Source organism: Calliphora vicina, chromosome 3 (assembly GCF_958450345.1).
Source record: "Calliphora vicina chromosome 3, idCalVici1.1, whole genome shotgun sequence".
Classification (NCBI taxonomy): Eukaryota; Metazoa; Arthropoda; class Insecta; order Diptera; family Calliphoridae; genus Calliphora; species Calliphora vicina.
In genome coordinates this window covers 53,575,185-53,596,411 of record NC_088782.1, presented here as the reverse complement: position 1 = coordinate 53,596,411, position 21,227 = coordinate 53,575,185, and the positions used below count along the sequence as shown (strand labels likewise).

General features: G+C 30.4%; 1 protein-coding gene across 1 annotated transcript in view; it reads left to right on the top strand.

Annotated features, from left to right (window-relative positions):
- Nucleotides 1-296, top strand: part of LOC135955466 (uncharacterized) — a 44,028-nt gene extending 43,732 nt beyond the window's left edge. Inside the window, exon 6 of the mRNA XM_065505817.1 lies at nt 135-296. Coding sequence (XP_065361889.1) covers nt 135-296 — 162 coding nt within the window. The remainder of the gene's footprint in view (nt 1-134) is intronic.
- Nucleotides 297-21,227: the final 20,931 nt, after the last annotated feature.

Here is a 21,227-nt window from a genome sequence, read left to right as displayed (position 1 = left end):
TTTTTTTAAAAAAGGTCCAAAATTGGGATAATTTTCGCATTTAATGGGCCACAAAGTATTAAGTTAGTAATAGTTGAAATTAGTTTTATGTATTTTAGAATAGTATATGATATCAGCTTATATTTAAAAAAAAGTCCAGACAAGGCTCTGGTTGTCATTTATTTAACAAGACCTTTAATGGTAACAACGATGAAGATAATGATGATGATAATGATGAAGAAGATTATAATAATGATGATGAAGATAATGAATATAATGAAGCTTATGATAATTGGGATATTTGTGATGAATTTTAGAATGCAGAATAATACAAATATCTTAATATATTTTTTTATTAAGAAGGTAAAACGAAACCAAAGATTTCCCCAAAACATTTAATTTTTATTTTTTTGTCAGATTAATTTTTACATTTACTGAATTTAGTGAAAGAAAAACTGCATACAAATTTATACTAATAGTAATACATATTACACATTAACTTATTCTTTAAATTTATTTTGATTTAATAGTTATAGCGAAAATTATATTTTTTCCGAAAAACAAAAAAAGCCTAACAGGTTAAAAAAAATAATTTTCCATTTTTTAATTTAAATTTTAATATTATCTTTTGTAACTTTTTTTAAAAAAATTTACAATTTATAAAATTTTGTGAAAAAAAAAAAATTAAAATTAAATGTATACTAATATAAATACATATAATAAATTTATAATTTGAATTTTTAAATAGCACATTAAGAGCCATTATTATAACTTGCCTTTATAGTTAAAGGCAACTTTAAGCAATAGAAAAAGGTACCCTTAAAGTTAACTTTAACTATAAAGGCAAGTTGTAATAATGGCTCTAAGGATGCTTTAATTTCCAATTTTATTCAATAATTTAGCGCTTTCCATTCCATCACTCATCAATAAAAAATATTATATTTTAAATCTACGGCTTTTATGAATTAATCACCCATTGCGCCGCACAGTGATTTGAATGGTACCCAAAGTGGCGATTAATTCATAGAAGCAGTAGTTTTAAAATCTTATATTTTTTTATTGATGAGTAATTATAAGCACATAAAAACACAGCATTTTAGAAAATAAAGGTTAAAAAAAATGTTTAACCCTTTAAGCGCATTATTGTTTTTTGGAAAAAAAGACCTTTTTCACAATTTATGTTGTAACTTTGGAATGAAAAGCGATAAATTATTGAATAAAATTGGAAATTAAAGCATACTTAATGTGCTATTAAAAAATATAAAAATATAAATATAAAATATAAATTTATTGTATGTATTTATATTAGTATAAATTTAATTTAAAATCCAATTTTTGTTTTACACAAAATTTTAAAAAAGTAACAAAAGAGAATATTATAATTTTTTCGTAATGAATAATCATAAATACATAAAAACACAGCATTTGAAATAAAAAAAAATAAAAAAAAATGTTAACCCGTTAAGTGCATTGTTTTTTTGGAAAAAAAAGACCTTAGCTCACAATTTATGCTATAACTTTGGAATGGAAGGCGATAAATTAATGAATTGAATTGGAAATAAAAGCATCCTTAGAGCCTATGCTATTAAAAAATTCAAAACATAAATTTATTATATGTATTTACATTAGCATAAATTTAATTTAAAATCTAATTTTTGTTTTTCACAAAATTTTATAAATGTACAAATTTTTTTTTAAAAAAAGCCACAAAAGACAATATTATAAATGTTTGTAATGAACAATCATAAATACATAAAAACACAACTTTAAAAAAAATTTAAGAAAAACAAGTTTTAACCTATTTTGTATCAGAATATGTTTTTTAGAAAGAGGAGTTCTTTCACTATAACTTAAATAAGTAAAAAACCTCAATAAATCCGCACGATTTTTTTCTGTATATAGAAGCTGAAAGTTCATATTTTAAGAGCATTTAATCTCGCCCTGATTTTTTTTAAACTCAATCTATATATCGAAAAAACCCCAATAATGGAGAACTTTAAAAAAAATCTTAAAAAATATTTTCAAAACATTTATCTAAACAAAAGTTATTTATTTATGTTCTCAAATACCTGAAGTTGATGGTTCCATTTTAATATTTCTACTTTTAGTAGATTTAACAAAAAATATAAACTCTCGAAGTATCACAATTTTCAATTTTAACCACAGCACGCAAAATTTGTAAAAATTATTTGACTTTGACCGCTCACTGCCAATAAAGTAAGTTACTCACGACTGTAATTTTAGCAGTTTGTGATGTATTATTTAATGCATTTTAACCCAATACCAAACATGACTGAAACAGATAAAGTTCAGCTTTTGAATTAATCGCCACTTTTGGTACATTTCAACCCTCTGTGCGCCGGCTAGTTTAAGAACCATATTTCCTCAATATTATTTCTTAGTGATATTCCTGGTTAATCATGGTGTCTATATCTTATTCAGATCATAAATGCAAGACAGAGGCACACTTACTGTTTCAGTATTTCGTCGTATTCCTCACACATTAAGAAAATCGTATTATCGACTGAACCAGTTATTACATAACTAGTCTTCTGAATGTTGGCCTATTGAAGTTTAGCAAGTCCTTTGTTATCTTTAGGTTTGGTTTTCCCCAAAATATATTGTCTTTTCTGCCGACTGTAGAATTTTGTGGGATGAATAGTCCTCGGAGTTACACACCAAATTGTAAACTTACAGATATCCCCATTCACCACTTTAAGAGATCAATGGTATAAAAATATAAACTTTAATGATAGCTGGGAACATTAACAACTTTCTCCTTATCTACTTAACATTTTTTAACCAAACAAACACTTAGCTTTTAAAACCTATATATACAAATATCGCTGAAATCCTTTCACAAACAATCTCCCATTAAAAACTTTTGAACAACTATAAAACTCTATAAAAATAATTATCAACATTTGTTTGTTGTTACAATGTATGTATTTCACTTCCATATAAAGAAATTGAAACTCTCCTCTATAAAACTATTTTGGTCATTTCCACAAATTTTAGAAAACTTGTGTACTAATCCTCTTTACTATACTTTATTTTAATTACTTTATTAAATCATATAATTCATTAATTGCAAAAGCAGCAATTGGTCTTAAAACAGAAGCAGCAGCAGCTAGAAAAACTTCAAACAAACATTATAAAAATAAAAAAAACACAGGAAAACTACCATCAAAACTTCCGGACAATTTTATTTACTAGTCTGCAGTGATATTTTAACTTGCACTTGTTAAACTACCAACACAAAACTCTACAAAAAAATCTAACAAATTTACAATTTTAATGAAAGATAAAAAAACGTGCAGAGTTTTTTTTTTTTTTTTTGCATCCTCCTTCAGCAATAGTAATGCTTAAAGTAAACTTTTAATTTCTTCCACTTATTGCTTAATTTTTCTTTTTCGCCAACTACTTACATATAGTTTCATTTTTTCACCAATTTTTTTTTTTTGCAAACCTTTTTTATATTTTGAATTTTAACAGTATTTTGTTTGCAGTTGTAAAAACTTACATAGTTGCTTTAACAAATTGTACTTTTTTTTTTTTTTGTATATTTTGCTTGTTTCTATCTGTAGTTTGGAGGTTGCTTTTCTTGGCCATTACACTTGATTTCATCTGTTGTTAGTGGCATTTAACACAAAAACCCCCCCAAAAAAACTAGGAAAAATTAAAGAAAATATAACAAAATAACAAAAATGGATGAAAAGGAAAATAATGCTGTGAAAAATGTTTCCATTTAAAGAAATAAGGAAAAACTAACAAGCAAAAGTTTAATGAACAATTCAAACATGATTGTTAAGGTTTCTTTCATATATATTTATTTCAGCAAGAACACTCTACAATAGATTGTGGTACTTCCTGGGTATTAACTACAACAATTGTTATTTCAATACATTTTCAGCTAAAGATACTTTATGAATAGATACAATTAGAGAAATATTGTATTGAGATTTATTTTTAGTATTTTCTTGTTATGTATGTATTGGTTTTACAAAAGTATGTTATTGATTAAGTTGTAAAATATAAGTATTTAGTTCAAGGGTAAAAATATAAAAAGTATTGTTAGGGAGTAAAGGGTACTACTTGAAAGGAGAAGTAATAGTTATATATTTAACTGTAAAGATACAATCTTAGTTGTTATTGAAAAGAAAAGGCCTTTTGTAAATTGTTACAATTTAAAACATGGTTTTAATAAAAGCTTTATTATTACTTCCTTGTATTTTAAGCTATTATCGAAGAAGTCAGCTACATGTTTGTGATGTCAAGTAGGCAATGGTCAGCTAACTGTTAGGATTTCCATATAGAGTCTGGCTAATATTTCGTATTTCAGTTCTTGACGAAGACAATTCAGAGTATAATTCAGCTTTCGTGCTATCGTACCAAATATGGGCACGAAGAGAAAGTATTTATATGTCTGCTTTAAAAATTTATTCGCAATATCATGTTCTCACAGCTACAAAATTCTGGGGCCGAATTACCGCATTCGATATCGAGTAAAGTCTATCGTAATTTTCTTATTTGACATTACGACATTCAATATCGAGCATGAAATATAGTAAATTTTGTTATAATTACGATATCGAAATTATTTTTCTATACAATTTTTATTTTTATTGAATTTTTATTTTTTTTATTTTTTTTTTTATTTTTTATTTTTTTTTTTTATAAAACAAACACAAACTGCGAAGCGTTTTGCTTGTCTGCAGATACACCCTCATTCGATCACGAATGCGGTAAGTATTGAGGAGTGACCCAGAAAATACCACAGTGACATCTTAATATTCACAAAAATTTAACAAAATCGAGTTCCATTTGCAATGTGTTATTGCTGGATTTTTAAAAATTTTTAGCTATTATTTTTCTTTCTTGCAATATATGAATTCCGAGCCAAAAGAACTGCTCATACTCTCCTCCAAAGTGCAGCGCAACACAGGGAGAGCATTCTGCATCGATCGAAACATAGTATTAGGACGGGTAAAGGTCTGGACTATAAGTTGGGTAAAGCAAAACTTCCCAACCACTTCATCTAAATAGTTTTTAACAGGTATTGCAACATGTGGCAACATGGTGGAATATTATGTTTCATGTCTGGCCGCATATTCTGGGCGTTTTTCGGAAAGTGCTCGTTTTAAGCGAATCAATTGTGAATCAGTCCTGTAATGGCCTGGCCAGATTTCAGTAGCTCATAATAGATTGTGGTGGCATGTGCTTGCCTACAAAACCAAGCACCCCAGGTTCGATCCCTGGCAGAGCACGAACAAATCCACCTGGATGGGAGGATAACATCATGGAAAAGGTCAGGCAGCCCGCCAACCCCTGGGAGAAAACAAAGGTAGGAATCAAAGATGCTGATCTTTGTTCCCCACCACTACACCAAGTACACAGAGGGCGTTGTTTCTAGGAAACGACAGATGGCAGCTCCATTATCCTAGACCAGCTACAGCAGACCAAACATCTACTTAGCTGGAACAAAAACCGATTGAAAGTGGGGTAATGGAGAAAAAAATAGATAAGACCCTTTGGTCCCACCAAATACAGAGTATTACCTCAGCGCCGTGGATATTTGGCTTTTTAGTCGATTCAGCTGGTTTTCCGGGCTTCACATACGATCCCTTACGCTTTGGGTTATCGTAATGGATACATTTTTCATCGAAAGTAATGATTCGGTGGAAAAATTGCTTTTATAGCTACTAAACATTTTTTCGGACATACAAAATCGTCTCTTAAGGTCTCTGGGCTTCAATTCGTATGGTACCCATTTTCCCTACTTTTGGATGAATGCTGCTGCTCGAAAACGTTTTGAAATTGCCGCTTGAGTAGCTTTAAATGATTTTGCAAGCTGTTGTTGATTGTGACAACAATCTTCATAGAATAATGCCTATAATTCTTGATCTTCAGACTTTTTTGGCTGGCCTGGGCATTCTTTATCTTTCGTGTCCAATTCACCAATTTTAATCAGAACAAAAGATCTCTCGTGAGTTGAAACTGATGGAACACATTTGCCATAAGCAAAACTTACCCTATATGGCCAAATTTTCTTTGAATATCGAAGTTATCGAATTGCTCAACTTATACCGGACCGTTTTATTACTGTCCTCAGAGATGAAATATTTGGCATGTAATTTACAGGGTATACTGCTCATAAATGTCAATAAGTGAGGGCAGTATGACAGTTCGTTTGACAGTTAACCCTTTCGTAAGTTCTATCGGTATTCAAAAATACCCTATATTTTAAGTGATCATTGAATTTTTTGGCAACTTATCAAATTTCAAAGTGACATGTCATAGTGCTAGTGACCTTGACATAAGTCATGTGACCAGTTTTACATCCCACCCTGCAGTTCATCGCACTAGTTCCGCAACTTCGAATTAGTTAGCCACTGAGAACTACTACTAGTGAATTTTCAACCCACTAGCAACGTTATTGACTAGTGAATTTAACACGGGGATGTCATTGCAGATGGCCGATTGACACATTCTGCATAACACTTCACTATTAAATTCATTAGTACAAATACTCCAGCATTTGATAAAAAAAAGAAAAAAAAATTTTTCTGAGAGCGGGTTTGAACACATAACCTTTCGTTTTCTAGTCAAATGCTCTAACCACTAAACCACAGAGCTCTTATTTGTACTGCTCTCTAAGAATTACATGTGAGTCTACTCTCAATTTTTGCATTTTCTACCTCATCATTGAGAACGAAAACACAAACGGCCACATTCAGCATTACATGTGGCTGTGGTATATTTTAGAGGATTTTATTTTTCTTGAATTTATTTTCAAAAACTTAGGACAAATAGCAGACTATTGCTTATTACTGATTATGCTGGTGAAATGTAGTGCAATTGATAACCATTTAACCACCACTTTAGCAGCCACAGCGAACTAGTTTGTTGTTCCAGTAGTAATATAAGGTTTCCAATTGACACTTTACAAACTGCTGGGCATGAACTACATACATATATAATTTTTAAGCTATGATATTAGACCTTTAACCCCACATTTTTAACATTGTTGAAGTTTTTATAGCTTTAAATTTATTATTAATACTTGATGTTACACACTAAATGACCTTCCCAAACATACCTGTGCAGGAATATACCACCATTCAAAAAAAACATATTTATGTGGTATTTTCTATTTTTACTTTACATAGATATTTTATTGCACAATTGAACATATTTCTCTTTTAATTGCAATTTTATAGATATTTGAAATAGTTTTAACAAACCAGTAAATCCTTAACGAAATGCAAGAGCAAATTGTTAGAAAAATGGGTTTTCATTATTATAATGGAACAAAGTAAAGTTAGGAAAAACAGCAATTTATTTCACAAGAATAAAAAAATAACGTCCTTTGATCCATTGCGCGAAGAAAATGTGCACTAATTACTTTAAAATAAATTTAAGGAAATTTATGGTGAAAATTTATAAGAATTTTAGTTGGGAATGCACGATAAATTGTTTAAATTAGCTAAAAATAAATGAACAAATTGACCAATGAATTCAGGTTCTATAAATTGTCAGAGTATAATAATCTAAAGTAAAAAATAATAGTAATTATTAAAAATTATAAGTGGATTTTTTTCACTTTCCACAATCATATACTAAATGGATTAACAACTCTTGTCGTCCTTTGAATCTCTTAAAGAACCCATGTAGTTTCTACACTATAATTCTTTTTAAATACAAATGTTTCTGATGTTATTAATTTTTCTATCATAAAAAACTTTTCTTTAAATTCAAGTAATATATTTTTTCCACTTAAACATTCTCTAAAATCTTTAAAATATATTAAATTTTTTTAAAAGACTCTCCATAAACATTGAATACAATAACAAAGTTTTTGAAAAGCTCTAAATTAAATATTGTATATGTACTTCAATTCGTTTTACGAAATTATTGTAGTTAAGTTTTCTTTTATTTATTTTCTGCTAAATTGCTTCGAGTCATGCTAAATTGAAGTCAACATTAGCTCAGCAATTACTTTAAAGTTTATTCTTTATACAACGTTCATTCGCTCTTCGAAAGTTACGTGAGAAAAAAGTATTTGCAGCGCAACAAAAGTTAAAAGTGAAAATGATGACCAAGCATGTCATCATATTTAACACAATGTTTGACACATAAACAACATTTAAAGTAAATTTGATAATACAAAATCATTACCGAAACCTGTCGCCCTAAGTAGAAAACAACATGAGACCAACAAAAAAAAAAAAAAAAAACCACAAAGAAAAACTAAATCCACAGACAACTAAACATTAGCACACACCAGTGTTCACTTCTAAAGGAAAAGAAAACTTCAAAATAGCAACAAGGGTCAGTTTAAATTTGTTACAAATGATTACAAAAATTCCTTTTCCATTTTAAACAGCAAAGGGGGGATTTAAAGTCACGCTTAAGATAACAATAATGCAATGACTTTTGATATCTTTATTTTGTAATCATTTGCCACAACAATAACAAACACATTAACACATACATTGATATGAAAAGATAAAGATAAATGAGTGCAAGAGGAGCAGAGCAAAGAGAAATTCAAATAAATTTATATTATTTATAATACAAAGCACGTTATTGGCCTTAAGCGTTGCTAAAAAGCCACATTAAAAGCAACTACACATATACAGAGCACTAAGAACAGCAGCAATAGTAGAAACTGAAAAACCATCAGACATGTTAAGGAAACCCCAAATAACAAACTAAGTTTAATTCACACAAACAAACAATATTTATACACTTTTTAAATAAATATAAGGACTGAACTAAGGCTAACAAGAGACCGAATTTTACAAACTCAAAATCATAAAAAAATTATTTTTGACCAACTTAATTTCGAAAATAGTCTATGTAAATATAAATTATTAAAAATCATATATTAAATAATTCAAAAAAATTAATGATCTCAGTCCTTGGATACACAAAAACACAGTTTTGGAATGGTTTCCAAACCAAGATACATAAGTGACATTTTTATGCGTCTGTAAGAATTTCTCACTTTTATTATTGTATTTTTCTCTTACTTCTCCGCACAAAAATATTAGCTTAACGAAAGGATTGCAAAATAATAAACAAACAAAAAAATGGTAAGGAAAAACCGAGTTATTTGTTGTTAAGCGGAAATAAGTAGTTTTATTTTATGATATTAGCGATTTTAACTTCATAGCTCTAATTAATTAGTTCTGTTCTAGTTCTGTTCTAGTTCTGTTCTAGTTCTGTTCTAGTTCTGTTCTAGTTCTGTTCTAGTTCTGTTCTAGTTCTGTTCTAGTTCTGTTCTAGTTCTGTTCTAGTTCTGTTCTAGTTCTGTTCTAGTTCTGTTCTAGTTCTGTTCTAGTTCTGTTCTAGTTCTGTTCTAGTTCTGTTCTAGTTCTGTTCTAGTTCTGTTCTAGTTCTGTTCTAGTTCTGTTCTAGTTCTGTTCTAGTTCTGTTCTAGTTCTGTTCTAGTTCTGTTCTAGTTCTGTTCTAGTTCTGTTCTAGTTCTGTTCTAGTTCTGTTCTAGTTCTGTTCTAGTTCTGTTCTAGTTCTGTTCTAGTTCTGTTCTAGTTCTGTTCTAGTTCTGTTCTAGTTCTGTTCTAGTTCTGTTCTAGTTCTGTTCTAGTTCTGTTCTAGTTCTGTTCTAGTTCTGTTCTAGTTCTGTTCTAGTTCTGTTCTAGTTCTGTTCTAGTTCTGTTCTAGTTCTGTTCTAGTTCTGTTCTAGTTCTGTTCTAGTTCTGTTCTAGTTCTGTTCTAGTTCTGTTCTAGTTCTGTTCTAGTTCTGTTCTAGTTCTGTTCTAGTTCTGTTCTAGTTCTGTTCTAGTTCTGTTCTAGTTCTGTTCTAGTTCTGTTCTAGTTCTGTTCTAGTTCTGTTCTAGTTCTGTTCTAGTTCTGTTCTAGTTCTGTTCTAGTTCTGTTCTAGTTCTGTTCTAGTTCTGTTCTAGTTCTGTTCTAGTTCTGTTCTAGTTCTGTTCTAGTTCTGTTCTAGTTCTGTTCTAGTTCTGTTCTAGTTCTGTTCTAGTTCTGTTCTAGTTCTGTTCTAGTTCTGTTCTAGTTCTGTTCTAGTTCTGTTCTAGTTCTGTTCTAGTTCTGTTCTAGTTCTGTTCTAGTTCTGTTCTAGTTCTGTTCTAGTTCTGTTCTAGTTCTGTTCTAGTTCTGTTCTAGTTCTGTTCTAGTTCTGTTCTAGTTCTGTTCTAGTTCTGTTCTAGTTCTGTTCTAGTTCTGTTCTAGTTCTGTTCTAGTTCTGTTCTAGTTCTGTTCTAGTTCTGTTCTAGTTCTGTTCTAGTTCTGTTCTAGTTCTGTTGTAGTTCTGTTCTAGTTCTGTTCTAGTTCTGTTCTAGTTCTGTTCTAGTTCTGTTCTAGTTCTGTTCTAGTTCTGTTCTAGTTCTGTTCTAGTTCTGTTCTAGTTCTGTTCTAGTTCTGTTCTAGTTCTGTTCTAGTTCTGTTCTAGTTCTGTTCTAGTTCTGTTCTAGTTCTGTTCTGTTCTGTTCTGTTCTAGTTCTGTTCTAGTTCTAGTTCTAGTTCTAGTTCTAGTTCTGTTCTAGTTCTTTTCTAGTTCTGTTCTAGTTCTGTTCTAGTTCTGTTCTAGTTCTGTTCTATCATTGTATCTAGCTATACACGCATATAATTTTATGTATTTTAGAAAATTTGTATCACCTATGACCATTAAGAGTGTTTGAAAAATGCTTAATTTCATTTTAGATGATAGCTGCGCAAAGTTTTCTATTTTATTGATTTTTGTTTTTACTTGTTTTATTTATTTTCCATAAAACATTATTAAATTGCTGTTTTAGCAGAAAAGGCATACAAATTGTTCGAATTTAAATTCATCAAATTTTTTTTAGGCTGAGGTTCATGACACACATGATGATAATAATGCAAATCAATTGTGTAGACAAAACGTGACTAAATTAAAGAAACGTTATTAAATATTGCTGTCTCATTTTTCCTTATATTTTTTATACAGAAATTAACGTAGCTTTGAGAATAATGATATGAAACCAAATAGAAAGGTCGGTTCCAATGGAAAAATGGAGTTAGCTTAGAATTTAAGACGCTTTAAATTTATGTTAAAAGTTTTATCATAGAAAAGCAGCTGTTTAAAAACTTGAAATATTTAAAAAAAGTGTATAGTGTTGTTATTACTATTTTACTCTGATTTGAAATTGATGAACTATTAAATCATTAATTAATATTACTGTTTAGTTATTTGTTTTAAATGTTAGAAAGTTAAATTCTTTTCAGTGCATATACCGCCTCAGGCTTTTTTAATAAATAGCATATAACCAAAATTATTAGACATTCTACAAAATTTAGGTCAAATTGATCACGATCTTATTTTATCATCTGAGAAACTTACGTGGAAAAGTGTTTGTTTAATTCATGTTAAAGAGACAACAGTTTAGAGGGACATATAATGAAAGATTCCCAAAAAAATATATGTATGTATCTAGTTCAGGATATATAAATATAAATGATTAAAAAAGTGTGTGTATGTTATTTTTCATATTTTCTATAAGTCTTTAGTTTGCATGCATCCATTTAGACTATGTCAACATTTTCATGAGTTTAACACTAACACCACCATTACCACCACCACCATTGTCGCCACACAACTATAGATATCAAGTGCAAGTGGTATTGAATGGTTTCAAAGTAGTAGTTACAGTAATGTTGGAGCGCTTGTGTACTTTGACAAAATAAAGGATTCTTAATCTATTTTAAGTAAGGACCGTATTCCAACAGATCAATATTTAACACATTTTTCAGTTCTAGTTCAGTTCTAGTTCTAGTTCAGTTCTAGTTCAGTTCTAGTTCAGTTCTAGTTCAGTTCTAGTTCAGTTCTAGTTAAGTTCTAGTTCAGTTCTAGTTCAGTTCTAGTTCAGTTCTAGTTCAGTTCTAGTTCAGTTCTAGTTCAGTTCTAGTTCAGTTCTAGTTCAGTTCTAGTTCAGTTCTAGTTCAGTTCTAGTTCAGTTCTAGTTCAGTTCTAGTTCAGTTCTAGTTCAGTTCTAGTTCAGTTCTAGTTCAGTTCTAGTTCAGTTCTAGTTCAGTTCTAGTTCAGTTCTAGTTCAGTTCTAGTTCAGTTCTAGTTCAGTTCTAGTTCAGTTCTAGTTCAGTTCTAGTTCAGTTCTAGTTCAGTTCTAGTTCAGTTCTAGTTCAGTTCTAGTTCAGTTCTAGTTCAGTTCTAGTTCAGTTCTAGTTCAGTTCTAGTTCAGTTCTAGTTCAGTTCTAGTTCAGTTCTAGTTCAGTTCTAGTTCAGTTCTAGTTCAGTTCTAGTTCAGTTCTAGTTCAGTTCTAGTTCAGTTCTAGTTCAGTTCTAGTTCAGTTCTAGTTCAGTTCTAGTTCAGTTCTAGTTCAGTTCTAGTTCAGTTCTAGTTCAGTTCTAGTTCAGTTCTAGTTCAGTTCTAGTTCAGTTCTAGTTCAGTTCTAGTTCAGTTCTAGTTCAGTTCTAGTTCAGTTCTAGTTCAGTTCTAGTTCAGTTCTAGTTCAGTTCTAGTTCAGTTCTAGTTCAGTTCTAGTTCAGTTCTAGTTCAGTTCTAGTTCAGTTCTAGTTCAGTTCTAGTTCAGTTCTAGTTCAGTTCTAGTTCAGTTCTAGTTCAGTTCTAGTTCAGTTCTAGTTCAGTTCTAGTTCAGTTCTAGTTCAGTTCTAGTTCAGTTCTAGTTCAGTTCTAGTTCAGTTCTAGTTCAGTTCTAGTTCAGTTCTAGTTCAGTTCTAGTTCAGTTCTAGTTCAGTTCTAGTTCAGTTCTAGTTCAGTTCTAGTTCAGTTCTAGTTCAGTTCTAGTTCAGTTCTAGTTCAGTTCTAGTTCAGTTCTAGTTCAGTTCTAGTTCAGTTCTAGTTCAGTTCTAGTTCAGTTCTAGTTCAGTTCTAGTTCAGTTCTAGTTCAGTTCTAGTTCAGTTCTAGTTCAGTTCTAGTTCAGTTCTAGTTCAGTTCTAGTTCAGTTCTAGTTCAGTTCTAGTTCAGTTCTAGTTCAGTTCTAGTTCAGTTCTAGTTCAGTTCTAGTTCAGTTCTAGTTCAGTTCTAGTTCAGTTCTAGTTCAGTTCTAGTTCAGTTCTAGTTCAGTTCTAGTTCAGTTCTAGTTCAGTTCTAGTTCAGTTCTAGTTCAGTTCTAGTTCAGTTCTAGTTCAGTTCTAGTTCAGTTCTAGTTCAGTTCTAGTTCAGTTCTAGTTCAGTTCTAGTTCAGTTCTAGTTCAGTTCTAGTTCAGTTCTAGTTCAGTTCTAGTTCAGTACATATACGTAAGAGAGTCATCTCTCATAATTAAGAATCCCTGCTGCAGAAGACCAATCATTGTGTATTTGACTGTTTGGTTAAGTGTGGCATGTACTCATGCTAGAGAAAACTTTTCTCTTTTGTTGCATACATAAATATGTATGAGTGTGTACAGCATGTGTGTATGCGTGTTAAGCTGCATCATCAAGTACCACTTGTCCTAGGATAGAGTGTAAGTATATATTTATATGTGTGTACAAGTTTTTTTAATTTTACTACGGCTACTGGTATGATTGCGTTTTTCCCCTCATATCTTTATCAATGTTCGATGTTTGACAAATAAGAGTGTATCTGAGAGTCCATCTGTTGAAGTGTCTGTCTGCACTAGGTCAGTTCATTTTGTAAGTTAAAATTTGCTTATATTTTCAGTTTACTTTGCTTTTGGTTTTCCAGCATTTTTTTTGTATGGTTATTTTAACATTTGCATTTTATCAACTTTATTATTTTTTTTCTGCTGTGCGTTAAATTTTTTTATCGTTACATCAACATTCATTCATTTAGTCGTTGATAGAATTGTGGTTGGTTGTGTAACATTTATTTTAGCTTGATTTTAATTTCTCGTTTTTTTTTTTTTTATTTTTTGTAATAAAATATTCTTTACCACAAGTCTATTAATTTATTTACCAATTGACATTTTAGTTGTTACTTTGCGGTCAGTATTTTTCTAGTTTTGTTTCTATCATTGTTATTGTAGCTTTTCGTTTTTATTTTCTTTTTTTATTTGTATTCGAGTAATTATAGGAAACCCAATTTGTGTTTAACATTGTCTGAATATATTTTTCTTAATTGCATAATGTCATGTGTCACGTTTCGTATTCTAACCATATTTGTTGGTGACATTTATGTCACCATTATTTATGTGTGAAATAAAAGATATTTGAAATATCATATGTATTAATAGTTATTTATGTATGGTGGTGTTAATTTAAATAGTCCAATTGTTGGATTGTCTAGATGTTTTATTTAAAAGTAATGACTTAAATGTTTTTGAATTCATTAAACTGTATGTTAGAGAAGCATAAAACAATGAAGAATTGTTAATATTAATTAAATTGTGCCACTATCCAATAATTTAGTTTGGACTAAATTAACAGAATTCATTAAAATTTCTGGGGTTTTCAGGACTAAAAATCCTAAGGGTACTACTCAATTTAAACGTACAATCAGACATTATAAAGCAACATAAACAACTTACAACCACTCAATAAAAATACTTGCTTCATATACACACTTTGTAACTTGCTCAAAATTTTCACGTCCCACTTTTTTGCAGCTCAAAAATCTTAAAAAAGGGACGACAATAAATAAAATTTGGTCACGTTTTCTGGCCATTTATCATAAGAAAACATATTTGCATAAATTACTTTATTAAAGAGGCCATGTCAGGTCATTTTGTTATCTTTCGGTATTAAATGTAGACAATAATAATTTCGTTTCCAGCAAATAAGTCTTGACAAATAAAAAACGTGGATTTTCGCTACGTTACATTTAACGCTTACACTCGTTTATTATTAAAAATGGGACGCTACTGTAAGGGAATAATTTATTTTAATTTAAATTCTTTATAGAATTTTTAAATTAATACATCAGTTTAATGAGTAAATAAAGAAAGTACTGCAATTTGCAATCAGCCTCAAAGAAATACAAATAATAGGTTATTTTACACGCACTGCAGCAAGTCTTTTATTTGTTTGAGGAAATAAATTAAGTAGAATGATACATTTTGCGTAAATTATATAGCAGCATCCACGCTACTATATGCTTATTTAAAAATCTAAAGATGAAATTAAATGAACAATCCTTGTGGTATTATCTCAGATAAGTTTAGATACAAGATAGAATTTTATATACAGCTGACACGAATTTAAATTCCACACGCTTGTATCAGTTCTTCTATTACAAAACATCAGTTGCTAACAGCTATGAATAAAAGATATAAAATTACACAGAAACCTTGTTCAAATTGCGAACTCATCATATAAGATTCATGTCTTCTGTAAGGCTGAATTTATATGTTATTCTGGACCAAATTGTATATTTTTCCTTTATTATACTGTGATAAATCCTGAAAAAACAAAAAATGTAGGCAAAAAGGTCAACTTAAAAAGATCGTTTTAGTTAAAAATACTGAGTGTATGACTTAAAAATGCGGGATTGTTTAAAATTTTTAGCTTTTATTTTGAAACATTCCTACAATATAAATTTATACGAAGTATTGGCCATTCTCAGCCATTTTCCCATCTTTCTGGAAATATATGGTTTCCGAGCCAAGAACCAGTCAAGATCGAAGCAAATAGTATTCGGACGGAGCAAGGTCTGGAAAATAAGGCGGGTGAAGCAAAACTTCCCAACCACTTCATGATGGAATAGCATATTCTGGGCTATTTTTCGGCCAATGCTCGCTGCAAACGAATCACTTGCATTCGATACAGGGCTGCTCTGGCCAAATTTCAGCAGCTCATAATACTCATCAGCAGGGAAACCCGAAATATGCTCTAAAAAAAGCGTTTTAAGCGCTTTAAATATGCAGTAAAAACTTTAAAATATGCTCTTAAAATTTAAAAATATGCTCTTAAAAAACAAACTTTTACATAATTGTTAACCAAAGAGTATACTTTTATTTAAAAAAATCAATGCAATTCATTTCTAAAAAGGTAAAGTAACATAAAATAAACAAAAATAACAAGAACTAAAAAGTATATCAAAAAATAAATACAACATAAAAACAATAGGAACTTAAGTTATGAAAAGTCCTCGAGAGGTATTTTTTGATGATATTTTATATAAATATAAAGTCACTTCTTCAATTAAGATTATTATTGTAATTACAAAATGTTGACTTAAATTTTCAAATAAAAATCGTTGTCTATTGGATCTGAAAACATTTTTATCATAGAAAATATTCTTTCGACATCAATTGATGTTATGGAGCGAATTTAACCCTGCTGTTAGGTTAAAAAAAACTTACGAATCTTAGGTAAGGGACCATTTTGCTCCTCTTTGTATTTTTCATAAAAAATTTTACATAAAACTCTTTGACCAGACATTTTAAATATTTATAAAAGTGAATATATAAATTTTTATAAAAAAAATTAAAAAAAATGGAAAATTGACGAAATATTATCAGTGATATTGCCGAAATTCTAAATGAAATTGATTCAGATATTTCATTTACGTCCATATTAGATGAAAATATTGAAAGAAAGTCATATTGATGAATGTGAAATGAACAATGGTGAAGAAAATGAAGCAGATTATGCTGTAGATGCATTATACATTGCTAAAACCAAAATGCAATGGATTCCTTTACCACGTCACATTGGAGCTTCAGCGGAGAATATTACATCATTACCACCAGGTTTAACGCTTTGTGGTGTGAAAATAATCATGGATAATACGAATAAATGTGGTAGACTTAAATTTGAAAGCAAATGGAAAGATTTATTGGTGTTCTAATTCTTGCTAAGATTTTGGTCTTGTGTATACGTAATTAGGTTATCATAATAATTTTATATTGCAGTGGCAAAAACGAAGATTAGTTTGATGCAAGTTTTGGCATATTGATACAAGTGCTCTCAGCTTGGATGATGTTGTCAACAGAAGACAACAAAAAAGTAGTGACAAGTTTGAGTTATGGGACAATTGGGAAACTCTTCTTTCAATGTTTTATAACATTCTGATAACAGGTGATAACTTCATCTTTTGAGTAAGATGCAAAGGAGACGGACATATATGGGAACATTTCGGGAAAACAAAACTTCCACCGAAATTGTTTATGTCCAAAAAAGTTCCTTTATATACATCCGCATTTGCTGTTAGTGAAATCGCAGTACTTGTTTGCTATATATATCGGCCATAAAACTAAAGGAACTATATTGATGAGCTCCATCAATAATCATAACAAGATACCTGCAATCGTTTCTTATTATAACTGTACAAAGTTTCCTTTATCTATCTTAGGAGGCGTTGATACTGCTGATCAAACGATTAGTTACTACAACACTAAATAGATGGTAAAATGATGTATTTTCAAATATAGATGATACATCCGAGTTTTTACGCCAGTTAGCTATGTGCCTATCAGAAGAATACGTTTTGAAATGGACAGTCAAACCTAAAAATCCATTTGCAGCAGAGCTATTGACTCAACAAAAAGCTTCGCCATCAAATAGTGTACCATCTACAAGAGTTGATATAAAAATTTCAGCTACTAGAAAATGGGGAATTTGCAATTGATGTAAGTTCAAATGTAATGCCAAATGCATTATATCCAACATATTTGTATGCAAATCGAATCGAAAAACAATTTTTTCATCTTGCTTCGAAAATAACAATAAGCCATAATTGTTTTTTCTTATGTACTTTTACTCATATAAAGAATAAAATATATTGCATGGATCAAAATGGTCCATAACCTAAGATTTGTAAATTTTAATTTGTTTCTGTTCTATGTTATCCTATATAGCTAAAAACTAACTAAAATCATTAAAATAGAAAAATAATACCTGAGCAGACGTTTTAAGTTGATACGATAAGCCATTGCAAATTTATATGAAAAATAAAAAAAATTTTTACCAAAATGGTCCAAACCTAACAGCAGGGTTAAAAGATAATATTTCTTTAACGCTTAGAACGGTTGAGTTTGAATTAGAACTAATATTTGATATTTAGATGGCGCTATTATTAAAATAGTGCTTATTTTATATTAAAACAAATATATTTTTCAATTTTGAATTTTAAACAAAGGAAGTAAAAACCTGTAACACAACAGCGAAAATAAGTAAGACAAAATTTGTTTTTGATAAAGTCAAAATATGCTATTAAACAGTAAAATATGCTCTAAAACGCAAAAATATGACATAAATATGCTCCTAAAACAAATATATGCAAAAATATGCATTTAAGGGCAAAATATGCAAAAATATGCACTAACAAATCGATGCCAAAATTCTTAAATAGTTCTGAAACGTGTAAATATCTTATCCATGTGCCCATTAGACTCACCAGAAAAAACATGCATTTGCATATTTTGGTTTCCCTGCTCATCAGCAACATCATTGTCCCTCAAAATACAGAGCATGGCTATTTTGCTTTGGTGTTGATTCGGCTGGTTGACCTATATTTGCATACTATCTCTTACGCTTCGGGTTATCGTGAAGGATCCATGTTTCATAACAAGGAATGATTCGGTTCAAAATGGATTTTCTTTTACAGCGTTCAATCAGCATTTCAGACATACAAAATCGTCATTCAAAGTCTCTCAACTTCAACTTTTATGGTACCCAATTTCCATGGATTTAGATCAATCCTGCTGCTTGCAAACGTTTTGAAATTTCTGATTGAGTGACTTTTAAAGATTTTGCAAGCTCATATTGAGTTCTACAACAATCTTCGTGGAGTAATGCCTCCAATTCTGGCCTGTGCGATCTTTCCGTGTCAAAATCACCAATTATGAATCACACAAACCATCTCTCGCACGTTTATACCGATGAACCATAGTCACCATAAGCTTCGGTGTTCAATCAGTGTGCTTCAGGTGCACTTTTTCCAAATCAAAGAAGTTAAAAAAAACTTCCCACATATGACGCTTTTTTGGCAAAAAATTCGTCGTTTTCAAAGCAAAAAAAAACTTGTTGTTTACACCTTGTTGTTTACACTTTAACATAAATACCCTTCAAGTAAGTTATTAAAGACAAATAATGCGTTCAAGAGATACGCCATCTGTTAAGAATCCCGCATTTCTAAGTTATACACCCAATAAAATTGTGTAAGTTTCCGTCGCGCATTTGCAGCATAGCGGGCATAAGAAATTTTCCCATGACTCTGGCGTATAGGTCAGGGTGGATTTGAATGAATTTGGCCTTGAGAGCCGCTATGGTGTCTGGTTTTTTCGCATAGAAAAAATAATTAATAACACTGTGCTAGTTGAAAAAATTGTCAAGCGGGGCACCCGGTGGGTTAAGCTAATTCGGGTACGCTGAATTCAGTGGTGCTAACCGTTTTTTTAGGTTAGCTCGTATTTTCGAGATATACCGTTATTTCGAAAATTGAGGAGGTTGCACAAAATATATTCGCGTATCTTAAAAACGGTTTACTTTATTAAACAAACTGAAACATCGAAATTTCGCAACAAAAGTACCTTTAATTAAGGCTTGACATGTTTTTAATCTTCTCAGTCATTTTAGAAATATAAATTTTTTTTTTTAGAAAAATTTCGAAATTTTTGGTTTTTAAAACGGCATTAAAAATTGGAAAATGCATATACACTCTTAATTTTTAAATTCAAATGCATATAACTTTGGAGTCAGTCAGGATTTGTAAACAATTCTTTTTTTGTTTGACATATACATTTGTAGTTAGTAAAATAAAAGAAGAAATGAGCAAATCGGGATATATGTAGTTGCACCCGCTGTTATCAAAAAACTGGAGTATGGTTGGTAAAAATTTTAATAATTTAATTTTAAAATGCGAATATATCCTAAGCTATAAGAGATAGTTGATAGCCAATATGAGGTTTTTTATAGTGCTCGATGAAGAGATTCTATGTGTGTAAGTTTTTTGAAATTGGAACATAAACAAAGAAAGAGGATCGTCTTAAAAATGTATCATACCCGAGTCCTACTTTGGGGACCCCTGGCCGCACCTCTGGTAGATTCATGCTGTCAAAATTCAAACCTTAAACTCGTCAACACTTCTTCTTTGCACATGTCAAATCGGACTAAGGGTTTAGATTTATTTCCCTCTTTTTTGTCTATACCTCTGTGAACTGTCTGATGTAGCTAATTACTACGAGTTATGTATTTTGATAAAATATTAGGGGATATTTGTATTATTTTGTGTAATGCATTTTTCAATTTTTAATGCCGTTTTAAAAGCTAAAAATTTCAAAATTTTTCTAAAAAAAATTATTTTTTTTGCCAAAAAAAATTTATATTTCTAAAACGACTGCGAAGATTATAAACATGTTAAGCTTTACTTGAAGGCAATTTCGTTGCGGAATTTCGTTTTTTTCAGTTTATTCAATAAACTAAAATGTTTTTTGAGTTACACGAATATATGTTGTGCAACCTCCTCCATTTTCGAAATAACGGTATATCTCGAAAATACGAGCTAACCTAAAAATATGGTTAGCACCACTGAATTCAGCGTACCCGAATTAGTTTAAGCCGCTGGGTGCCCCCCTTGACAGAAAAAAAGTGTCAATTTCGTGTAATTAATAAAAAATATTTTTTTGGAAAAAAAGTTTTTTTGTTGGTTTTTCTCGGTTATATGTCACATTTGGAACCATATATTTTTTAAAAATTTTTCCTTCAGCAAAAAATGGGCCAAGAACGGAAAGCTGGATATTTTGGCATTAGTTAAAATTAGAATCAAAGATCTTATTTTGAAAATATGGCAAATATAGAAATTGATATTTTTTTTTTATTTTCCATCAAAGTTGAGAAACATTGAAACAGTTTTTCTCCTTTCTCAATAAATAGATTTTTGAAGGGCTATATCTTCTTAACCAAAAATCTGATTGTAATCAGAGTAGAATATTTTAAATCGTTTGACAATTTACTGTAAAATAGTTTTATTCAATATTTTTTAGGGGCACTTGGATTTTTTATTTTTGCAACCTCACTTGTTCTACGAAATCCATACCAAACAGTGACTTTTTCGGGATGCATTGGACACTTTGTTGTTGTTGTATCAGCAGTGATTGCTGAGTTGAAAGCTCTTGGTCGAATGAACTCGGGTCATTCCGGTGCGTAGAACCGGCTGTCGTGGGAATGAATTGGACACTTTGTGATCTGACGTAGTTTGGTAGCATCTCAATGACGTATCCATACAGCAACATATGGGCCTCGCCGTAAAATGAGCGAAGCACGCGGAATGTCGCCCGAATTTTCACAAAAAAATTTAATAATTTGCAGATGTTGTTGGACGAAATATACATTGCAAAACAAACTAAAGAAATTACAGCCAATTCGACAGATGTAGCTTGAAAAAT